This window comes from Meles meles, chromosome 18 (genome assembly GCF_922984935.1).
Source record: "Meles meles chromosome 18, mMelMel3.1 paternal haplotype, whole genome shotgun sequence".
NCBI classification, from domain to species: domain Eukaryota; kingdom Metazoa; phylum Chordata; class Mammalia; order Carnivora; family Mustelidae; genus Meles; species Meles meles.
The window spans coordinates 38,401,714-38,412,313 of NC_060083.1; the positions used below are offsets into that span (position 1 = coordinate 38,401,714).

Consider the following 10,600-nt stretch of genomic DNA (forward strand, 5'->3'; position numbering starts at 1 on the left):
TGAAGTCACAGTTCCTACCCCAGGTCGGAGACGCCTAGTCCCCCATCCACGACTCACCACCCAACACCCAATGACCAAAAAGAACTTCTCAGCCACATCCTTCAGGAGTTGGGGCAAGAGTGGGATAAAGTCAAAGAGCTTTGGCTACGAGGAATCCTGACTTTGGACACCCTCCCTGCCGCTCCCTAGCCGGCTCTCTCGGCTCAGGCAGCTGACCTCGTCAAACCTCAGCAAAACAAGAGGGTCATACCTCTGCACAGAATTCCATGAGTAGGAGGAGATGGCGTGACCGGTGTCTGGTGCGCACCAGGCCTGCGGGCTTGGGGCTGCTGTTCTAACTGGGGGCTCCTGGCTACATCCAGACGGTGCACTTCGAGGCTTGGCGATGACCATGCACTTGGGCCTCTGGCCAGAGAGGAAGTCCCCAGGCAGCTGTGGCTCCTGCTCAGCCCCACTCTCTGGGTCTTCTTCCCGTTCCTCCACGGGGGCAGGGAGGAGGGGAAGGGAGATGCCAACGTCCAGAGGGTGTTCAGGGTGGGGGCTTGTTAGGGAAGGCCAATTTAGCTCATGGGCCGAACTGTGTGTCCCCAGAAAGATACAATGATATCTTGACTTCCAGTCCCCGGCATGTGACCTCATTGGGAAATAGGGTTGTTACTGGTGTAATAGGTAAGGTGAGGTCCCACTGGAGTAGGGTTGCCCCGCATGCAGGATGACGGGTGTCCTTGTAAGAACAGAAGAGAGACAGATACACGAAGGCAGAGACTGAGTTTTGCTGCCACGAGCCCAGGAGCACAAGGAGGGCCGGCAAGTCCAGAAGTGAGGAAGGGGGAGGGAAGGAGGCTTCCCAGCAGGGTGCAGAGGGAGCTGGACACCCCCAGCACCTTGACCTAGGAATCTGGCCCCCAGAGCCATGAGGCAACACATTTCTATTTGTTGATGTCACCCACTTTGTGGGGCTTTGTTGCATCAGCCCTGGGGCCAAAGAAAGAGGGCAAAGGGCAGGCCTTGGATTTGGGGGAGATGTCTCTGATTACCTGCAGTGATTTTTCTGGAACCTCTAGGGACATTGTTGTCCCCAGTTGTTTTTCTCATGGAGCCAACAGGAGCAAAGGCCAAGTAATGGAATTGCCAGGCAGAGCGTCTGGGGATCCCAGGCCCCTGGACCACTCCTTGTTTACGGAGAGGAGAAAGCCAGCAGCGGGCACACCAGGGCTGGCGTCTTCTCATGCCTGTAGCCCGCCACCCTGGTCCCAGTGCGGCCTCTGCCCCAGCTGCTCACACGGACCACCTACTGCCCTCCCCAGGGCTGCCCCATCTCATGGGCTCTGGATTTAGGCCGGAGCTAGCCGTGTCTGCCACGACCTGAGCAAGGCACTGCCCATCTCCAAGCCCCGGCTTCTCTCCTGTGTCTGCTCCACCGGCGGAGCCCAGACATCTCCTTCTCCCCACCACCTCCCCGGGCCCCCTCTCCTGGTGTCTTTGCGGTGGCAGTGCTTCAGGACAGCAGAAGAGGCCCCATCATGTCCTTAAAGAGAGCAGGAGGAGGACCACAAGCGCTTGCCTTCAAACCCGAGCTCTGTGACCAGCTCTGTGACTCTGAGCTCGCTGCACCTGCATGTCTGTTCCCTCCAGGCGTCCACGAGAGCACCGGGGCTGGAGGGAGAATAGTGTGTGCCTGCTGCAAGCATTGCTCTGAGGGGACGGTCTTCAGCCTTTCTCTGGTTTGCAGAGGGGTCCAGCAGTCAAGACCCCTGCACCCAGGGTCTTAGCACACTGCCCTCTTGGCACTGAGCCTCTCTCCCAGACTCCCCACTCCAGCCCCGCATCGTGCAGCCAGACTCAGGACTCGTTTGCAAAACAGTCTTAATAGTGTCCCTTCCCTGACCCCACACTGCCCTCCTCCTCCTGCCTCCTTCTCAGTCTCATTTGCCGATGCCTCCCTTTGCCGCCCTCCCCCCGTCCCCCGCCCTCAGAGCACCAGTGTTCTCCAGGGTCCTGCCTCGTTCCCTGCCCGCCTCCTGCCTCCCCTTCTTCCCAGACAGGCTCCTCGGCTTACATCGCTTCATCCTGATTTCCGTGGAGGGATTCCAGCCGCCCTGACATCCAGCCGCAAAGTCTCACAATAGAACTGCCTTTTTCCCCATAAGCCCAACTGGCACTGTGTTCCACAAAGCCGTCCAGGAGCAGCCCCTGCCATCTTTACCACGTGGCTTCCAAGTGGCCTTGGGCATTCGTGTCCAGCAGCTCAGAGAGCACACGGAGGGCGAGTAGGGATTTATGGATTTTGAGGAGCCGTACCTCACTCCCACCAGCCTTCCATCAGCCAGATCTCCGCCTGCCTTAGTCTGTTTGAGCTGCTGCAACAAAATACCATAGGCTGAGCGGCTTATAAACAACAGACCTTTCTTCTCACAGGTCTGAACCTGGCAAGGCCAAGGTCAAGGGCTGCGATCTCACCGGCGGGAGGCGCCGGGAGCCCCTCTGGGGTCTCTCTCTAAGGGCACTAACTCCATTCACCAGGGCTCCACCCACATGGTGCAGTCACCCCCCAAACGCCCTAGCTCCTGATCCTATCACATCAGGGGTTAGGACCTCAACATATGAATCTGGCAGGGAGGACACAGCATTCAGTGTACAGCCGATGGCCACATCTAACTACAAGGAAGCTAGGGGGGCGTGTTCACAACAGAGGTTGGCTGGGAGGCTAACGAGTCCCCGCCACAGGCTCCCCATCTGGTCTCTGATGAGCCACGGTCCTCTCCTTCTCCTGCATGGAGCACGCTCATGGCTCCCCAGAGACACAGCCGAGTCCCCTGCCCTCGCTGCCTCCCGGGACCTGACCGCAGTCCGGGACCTCCAGGAGGGGCGTGGTTCTCCCTCCGGGTCCCATGTGGGTCCTTGGGATCTGGAAACCGATGAACTAAAAGGACAGGTTATCGGCGTCCTGTCCTACCTCCCAAGCCCCCAACACACGCAGTATGGGACGGCAGCGCTCAGACAGAGAAGCCACAACACAACAACTGAAGGATGGGCGCCGGCGCTGGTGGGTGCGGGGGAACCCCAAGCAGGAGTTTCCGCTCCCTGGGACCCCACACTCCACCTTCCAGAGCTTCTTGCCATTTTGCTCCAAGGGCCGGTACGAAGTGGGTGTGCTTGGCCCTCCTTGGGAGCCGCTCATCATTCGAAGCCTCCGGCCCCAGCGGTCAAAGTTGGGAGGCCCCAAGTTCGTTTTAAGGCCCAAAGGGTTAAAGGCTTGTCTTTGGTTCAGTTTTCTGGCTTATGGGACAATACAGTTCCCTCAGAACCTGAGAGGCCTCGTCTCGTTGCTTCCTGTCAGCACCAGGTGCCAGGCACCACATGCAAAATTCATTTTGAGACACAGTTCTCCAGACTTTTTTTTTTCCCCCTCCCTGGCCTCAGGCTCTTCTCTCTCAATGTACTAATGGCGATCCTGAGACGGGCCAGGGAGGGAGGACGCTCCCTCACCCTGACCTTGCACAGGGCTGAGGCTTAATGGGCTCTCGCCGCTCATATGATTTCCTTCTGTTTGGCACCTAGAAGCGATCCGCTTTCCCAACCAAGGCCCCACATTTCTGGAATCGTACTATTTCCGTTTAGTCGTGCTTGCAAACTGGCCAGTTCCGGCCTGGGTTCATCTCAGTCTCCGAATAACCTTGCTAGATGCTGCCTGGGACCATCTGTGTCACAGCCTCTTCCCTGGGAATGACAGGCGCAGAGGACAGTGGTCCTGCTTACCTCAAGTCACCGCCCAGGCTGGGTCTCCTCCCTTCCAGACCCTGACTCCAAACCAATACCCTACATTTTAGATCTCCATCATGGTAACCCCCAGCTCCTACTACCAATTTCTCTTTTTGTTAAAGCAACACTTTCTGGGGCGCCTGGGTGGCTCAGTGGGTTAAAGCCTCTGCCTTTCGCTCAGGTCATGATCTCAGGGTCCTGGGATCGAGCCCCGCATAGGGCTCTCTGCTCAGCGGGGAGCCTGCTGCCCCCCACCCTCTGCCTGCCTCTCTGCCTACTTGTGATCTCTGTCAAATAAATAAATAAAATCTTTAAAAATAAAAAAGTAACACTTTTCGTAAGAGAGAAACCCCCAAATTTTATTTGCTAAACATGCTCTTTTTTTTTTTTTTTCTCATATAAAAGGCAGAATGGGGGCGGGGGGAGGGATTAGGGCCCTCTGTTCCTTACAGCCTTTGGATGACTCAGACAAACTGAGACAGGGCCATTCTCAGTACATGGCTTCTAAAGGAGACCTGAACCTCAGGATCCAGGCACAGAGACAGGAGCAGAGCCGGGGTGAGCCTGATTCTGGAGCAGGACGACTAAACGGTCCTCATATGGCTTAGGGCTGCTTTCACACTCCAGGGGCAGAGCTGGTCAGGGGCGGGACAGGTTGTAGGGCTCACGGAGCTTAAAGCAGTCACTTATCCGGCCCTTCGCAGGAAAAACGTCTGCCAGCCCCTGCACGAGGGGGACTGGCGCTCTGAGGGGCCAGGGCCCAGGCCTGGAAGTGCCATTATGATTTCACTCTTGTTCCATCAGGCAGAACTCAGCCACGTGCAGCTGCCCTCACCACCCCCCTCCAGCCCTGGTCAGAGAGGTTGACGAGTGTGTTCTCAGCGTGCCCCCAGAAGGCCAAGGAATGAACGAGGCAGAGTCATCGCCCCGGCAGTCCCCGCCCGAGACAGCCTCCAGGCCGTGGGGCTCCTGACTGCAGATCCGTATTTCCAGCCAGGAGCTCAACGCTTCACGCTCACCATCCTCCAACAGGACTTGATCCTTCTCCCTCAGCCTTTGTTTCTCCTGCTGCCATTCGGAAATCACTCACCGAAGGGCCCAAACCAGAAAACTCAGGATTGCGTGTGACCTTCCCGTTCCCTCTGCCCCATAGCCATGCTCTCCATGTGCATTTCAACTTACACGTCCCCCATTGGCCCTGCTCTTTTCTGTACCCTGCTGTGGCGCCTGGGTCAGCCTCCCCACTCATAACAAGGACCCTAACTACCCCTAAAGCTGGCATTCGGTGCTCTGAGTTGGCGTCTTCAAAACCTGGTGGGCCTACATGACTCCCCTGCATGAACTCCGTGCTGTCCCAAAGGACACAGGCATGTCACCTGGGACCACCCATCTATGCGATGGCCAAACTGAGGCGGGAACTTCAGCTTATGAACCTTCAAAGCCCCATCGCTCCACTCCCCCATTCTTTGCAGGATAAACCTCCAGGAAGCACAAAGAAAATTCTTTGCATAGCAGAAACTCTCAAACCAGTACAAGGGGAGCGGCCCCCTTTGTACATGCAGGGAAGAATTTTACCATGGTCCAAGTTGTTTTGCTCTGCAGGGATGCAGCCATGTACCTCTCCCGGGTTCGGTCCCCTTGCCTCTCATCGCACCTGTTCTGTCTGTCGGAGATTCCTAGTTCCCACAGCCTGATACCCAGGACGCTCTCACAGAGGGAAGGTGTCCCAAGAGAGGCTTCCTCAAGGGCAAAACCCTTCCCAAAGACCCCTAAGGGTCATCGCACGTCCACTCCTTCCTCTGCCCCTGCTCATGACCCTTTGAAGGACAAAAAGAAACCGAACTGGGTCAGGGTCCCCTGGAGAACCTGGGTTTGGTCCTCAGTGCTGCCTGGATGACCATTCTGTCTAATTGTGACTCCCCTGATCATGCTCTGCCATTCTCCGGGAGTTCCCTGTGACACCCATCCTTCTCTGAAATGATCTTATTTTAAACATATGTGTGCTTACTCATCACCTGTCTCCCCGCTAGAAAGCAAGCTACCAAACCAGAACAAGAAGATTGTCTCTTTTTGCCCCTGCTTCTCCAGCATCCAGGAAAGCACCTGGTTTCTCCTTGGCACCCCATAAATTTTTGCTGATGGGACACCCAGAGGGTTCAGTCAGTTAAGCGTCTGCCTTCAGCTCAGATCATGATCTCAGGGTCCGGGGATCGAGCCCCGCATCAGGCCCTCTGCTCAGCGGAGACCCGCTTCTCCCTCTCCCTCTGCTACTCTCCTGTACTTGTGCCCGCTCGCTCTCTGTCAAATAAAGAAAATCTTTAAAATAAATAAATAAATATTTGCTGATGAATGAGTGGATGGATGGATGAATGGAGAGGCTAGTGACATTCTGCTGGCCTCTTGCTTCCCCCATGGAAGGTGGGGTTCGCCGAGCCTGCACACACACACATACACACCCATCACTCTGCATTTCCAAACACCTTTTGCTCCCAGGGAAGTTTCATACCCAAGACTCAGCCCCTCTCCCAGCTCCCACCCAAGGAACAGTGACCCCCTTTACCCATCTGTTTAGCAAAATGTTGGTCCTCTTTACTCCTGCCTCCCTTTCCTCCTGTGCAATGGCGTCGGCTCTGTCTTCCAGGTATGACTCCCAGCTCCTCCCATGATACCCATCACCACCACCAACTCCCCTTGACAAATGCAGCAACCTTCCCCAGGGCTCCCCACTTCCCTGACAGAGTGGCCTTCGGGAAGGGGCCTTTAGATGGCCTCACCACCCCGCTGGCCACTCTCTGCCAGCTCCCTTCACACCTGGAAAGCGTGGGCCCCCCACACCCACAAAGCCCCATGTGGCTGGCCCTAGTTACCTCCATAATCTTCCTTCCTTCTCTCTGCTTCATACGCTGCGCTCCAGCTGCCGGGCTTCTTGCTGCCCCACGAGCATGCCAAGTGCATCACGCACCTGCTGCCTCCGTGCCTTTGCCCCTGCTATTTCCCCATCTTGGAACCTTCTGCCCCACACATCCCTGCAGCTCACCCTCTCACTTCATGAAGTCCCAGCCCAAACTTCTCATGAGCAAGGGTTACTCTGGCTGCTCTGTTTACAGCAGGGCCCAACCCTGCTTCCCGCTTCTCCAGAGCACCTCCCGGACTTCGTTTCTCTACTTACTGTGTGTCGCAACCTCTAAAATACAAGCTCCCAAAACACAGGAACTTTGTGTGCTGCTGTGTCCCCAGCTGCAAATGCACCACAGAAAGCTGTTGGGTGAGAACAGGAGACATCCTTGAAGTCCCAATGCACCAGAGGGAGGAGTAGGGTTCGGAATTCAGGTCAAGAGCACAAGGCCCGCACCCCCACCTGTCATTCCCTCCTTGCCCCCTCACCGTGGGCCATCTGTGCTCCCAGCGCCCACCCCCCACCCCCACCCCGGATGCAGGCTCAGCCATGTGGCATTTTGGCCAGTAGGATGCCAGCAGACAAGACAGGAGCAGGGAGCCTCGCCTTTCCTTCTGCTCGTGCCTCCGGCTGAGCGGGGCAAGCCTGCGGGATATGAGAGACCTGGGATCATGTGGGATAGAGCATTCTGGGCCAAGGGAACAGCCAATGCAAAGGTCCCCAAGGCAGGAGCTCACCCCATGTGTCTGAGAGAGCAAAGGCCAATGTGGCTGCAGCCCCGTGAGGAAGGGCACAGCTGCACGAGGTCGCGGGAGCCAGACCATGGAGCGCTTTGGAGACTCTCGGAAGACACAGGCTATTCCTCTGAGTGAGCTGAGAAGCCAAGCCAGTGTGATCTGACCTAGGGATCTGACTGGATTGCTTTAGTGCTGCTAGGAGGCAGGTTCAAGGTGACACAGAGCAGGGGAACCAGGGGCCCGGGGATGTCGCACAGAGACCAGGGTGTCTACCGTGGAGGTGGGGGGAAGAGACCGGATTCCAGGTGTGCTAGAAGCTCTGAGCTTAGAGGATTTGCAAAGGGACTGAAGGTGGAGGTGAGTCCGTGAGCGCGGCAGGAGTTCTGAGCTGAAGACAGCCGGGACACCCTGCCTTGCGGTTCCACCCAGAGGTTCTCCACTGGCCTTTTTTCCTTCTGCAAACACATTCAACTCTCCCCTGCCTCAGGACCTTGGCACTTACTGTTGCATCTTTCCCCTTGGTCTTTGCTTGGCTAAATCCCATCATGGGGTCAAAGCTTAAAAGCACTTCACAGAGACCTTCCTGGGAGCCCCATTCACCCCTTTTTATAGATTGTCTATCCTGTTACTCTTCCTCCCTTTCCGGTGCTCGTTGTAATAATATACATTAGCCCGTGCTTACTGGTTTGATGTCTGTCTCCACTGGACCACAGTGAGCATGGCCCCTTCCTAGCCAATCTCGAGAGACAGGCTGCCTGGATTCAAGTGTCTGTTTCTCCCATTTAAACCTGTGTGAATTTGCAAACGCTACTGAACCAACTGGCCTCAGTTTCCTCCTTGAAAACATGGCAACAACTTTAAGGGCGAGAACCAATGAGATCATTGACATAAAGCACTGAGCTCGGTGTCCAGGCCTTTGTTCCACAAATGTTAGTTATTCCGCTAGCCATGGAAAGGAGCCTAGTGTAAGAATTATCTAGAAGCACGCAGTCTTGTTTACATGATTTAACTGTATTTGGCAAGCTCTCTGCGTGGCATAAACAAACAGCACTCCAGGTACAGACTGCCTAGACGAGGCAGGTTTGAAACTGCCTCTTGGCAAATTCCCATTTGGGGAAATAAGAGAGGTGGATGTCTCTTGTTGTTTTCGGTTGCTTAGCATCCAAATGCCCATGTGGGGGGTGGGGCACGATCCCTAGAGGGGCGGGAGGCAGCGTTCCCCTACGGAAGCCCAGTGAGGCCAGACTCCCTCTCCCAGATTACTGCAGAGAGAGTGTGGGGCACTCAACCTGGGCTCATCCCACCCAGGACGTTGTCACTGACTGAGGGCCGTGGAGAAGCTCAGACCATTGAGATGTCACTCCTCTGGTGTCCGGGCACCAAGGGGCAGGGGGTGGCTGTCATTCTCATTAGTCCTTCCCTGTGCTTCTGCCTCCCAGCCTCCTGCGTTCCTGCCCAGATGATGAGCCTGGCTCTCCAGCCTGCCCTATGATTCGATGGGCCACCCATCATCCTTCCAGAGAATTCCTTTCAGGCCATCATTCACTTGAGTTGTTTTCTATTGTTGCAAGTAGGAACTCTGACTCGTCCCATCCACCCTCCCCAAAGGGGCTGAGCACCAACCCTCAGAAAATTTCCACCATCCCCCTGGACTCCACCCCATGCATTACCAGGAGCACAAGACTCCCCGGGAGGGCTCCAGGCCATGAGTCAGTCCGTACAGTACTCAGAGTCCCCAGAACACAGGGGAAGGGGTGTGGCAGGCTGATATTTGGAAATATGCATCAGACTTCTTTCCTGGTACATGAACCCACCCGGGCCGCTGCAGATGGTAGCAAGGATGTCTCCAGGGCAGGGCTGTTCCCAGGAGACGTAGAGAGAAGCGCAAGCAGCTAGGTCTTGAACCTCGAGCTTCAAAACCAAGGTCCTGGCCTCAGGAACAATAGCAACCCTGCAAGAGGGTTCTCTCCCCAACCTCACTCCATCCTGTCCTCCAGGCCAGAGTGGGGGCACACAGAACTCAGGCAGGAGAGGGGCCTGCTGCCTGGGTGAGGGCGTAGCCGTGTCACCCTCTTCGAATGCCCGACATGTATTTACAAGTAAAGCAGACGTGGTAGCATGGCTTGCCTGGGCAGAGAGGGCCCGAGGCGGCCCCCTCCCGTTTCCCACAGAAGTGGCTGAGAGAGGGTTCTGGGGCCAGAAGAGGCCGGAGTCTGCAGGATAGGATGACAAAGGAGGCTGAATGCAGCACGGGTCTTCTAGGTGAATGCTGGCAGCTGTGGGCACCAACGGGGGTGGACACCAGCCCGGACAGACGCCAGCTCGTACAGGCCAGTGGGGCCAAAGCCCAAGCGGTTAAACCATCCACTCTTGGTTTTGGCTCAGGTCGTGATATCAGGGTCCTGGGATGGAGCCTGGCTTGGGGTTCAGACCACCCACGATGATGGGGGGGGGGGTCTGCTGGAGATTTTCTCTCTTCCTCTGCCCCTCGCCCTCCTCGTGCATGCTCTCTTTCTCTCAAATAAATAACTAAAATCTTAAAAATAAATAAATAAAGTCAGTTATGGGAAATAAAAGTGTCCACACATCTGACTGCAAAGTCCCCCCACATGGAAACTCACCACAGTCACTGCCCACAAGAACAAAGGGAGGACAGATCTTTCCGTGGGCTATTTAAGGGGAGCTGTGGAGAGACATTCGAGGGACTTTGAAGCCTTGATATAAAGACCTTGCTTTTATTAAGCCCTTACTGTGTGCCAGGCACCATGCTAAGACTGTCCATGTTATTTCTGAACAAGGTGGGAAATCATTCCCATGCCACAGGTGAGAAAACCATTGGCACACAGGTATGGCATGAGAGAGCCAGGATGCAGCGGGCTCATCTCCCACAGGACGTTTTTCATCGTGGCAGCTGCAAAAATGGGCTCCGGGGGTAACCGGGAAAACTGCTCTGGGGCTTTAAACCCGAAGGTGTTGCTGGGAGATGGGAGGCCTGGGAGGGACGAGGTAAATCACAGCGCAGGTTCTTGGAAGGAACTCTGGCAGGAGCGGGGCGGCCCCTGGTGGACGTGATGAGAACAGCAGCCTGGTGGCTCTGACCGCGCCCAGGGCGCTGAGCGGGGGAGTAGAGGGGCGGCTTGGAAGTGGCCCGGAGACAGGCCACATGTTGGGTGCTTGTGGGGTCTGGACTTAGTGGCTACTCCAG

The 10,600-nt window shown here is 56.1% G+C and overlaps 1 protein-coding gene across 1 annotated transcript in view; it reads right to left on the bottom strand.

Annotated features, from left to right (window-relative positions):
- Positions 1–6,746, bottom strand: part of WFIKKN2 (WAP, follistatin/kazal, immunoglobulin, kunitz and netrin domain containing 2) — a 40,461-nt gene extending 33,715 nt beyond the window's left edge. Inside the window, exon 1 of the mRNA XM_045985514.1 lies at positions 6,630–6,746. Within this exon, the coding sequence (XP_045841470.1) occupies positions 6,630–6,662 (33 nt within the window). The 5' untranslated portion in view covers positions 6,663–6,746. The remainder of the gene's footprint in view (positions 1–6,629) is intronic.
- Positions 6,747–10,600: the final 3,854 nt, after the last annotated feature.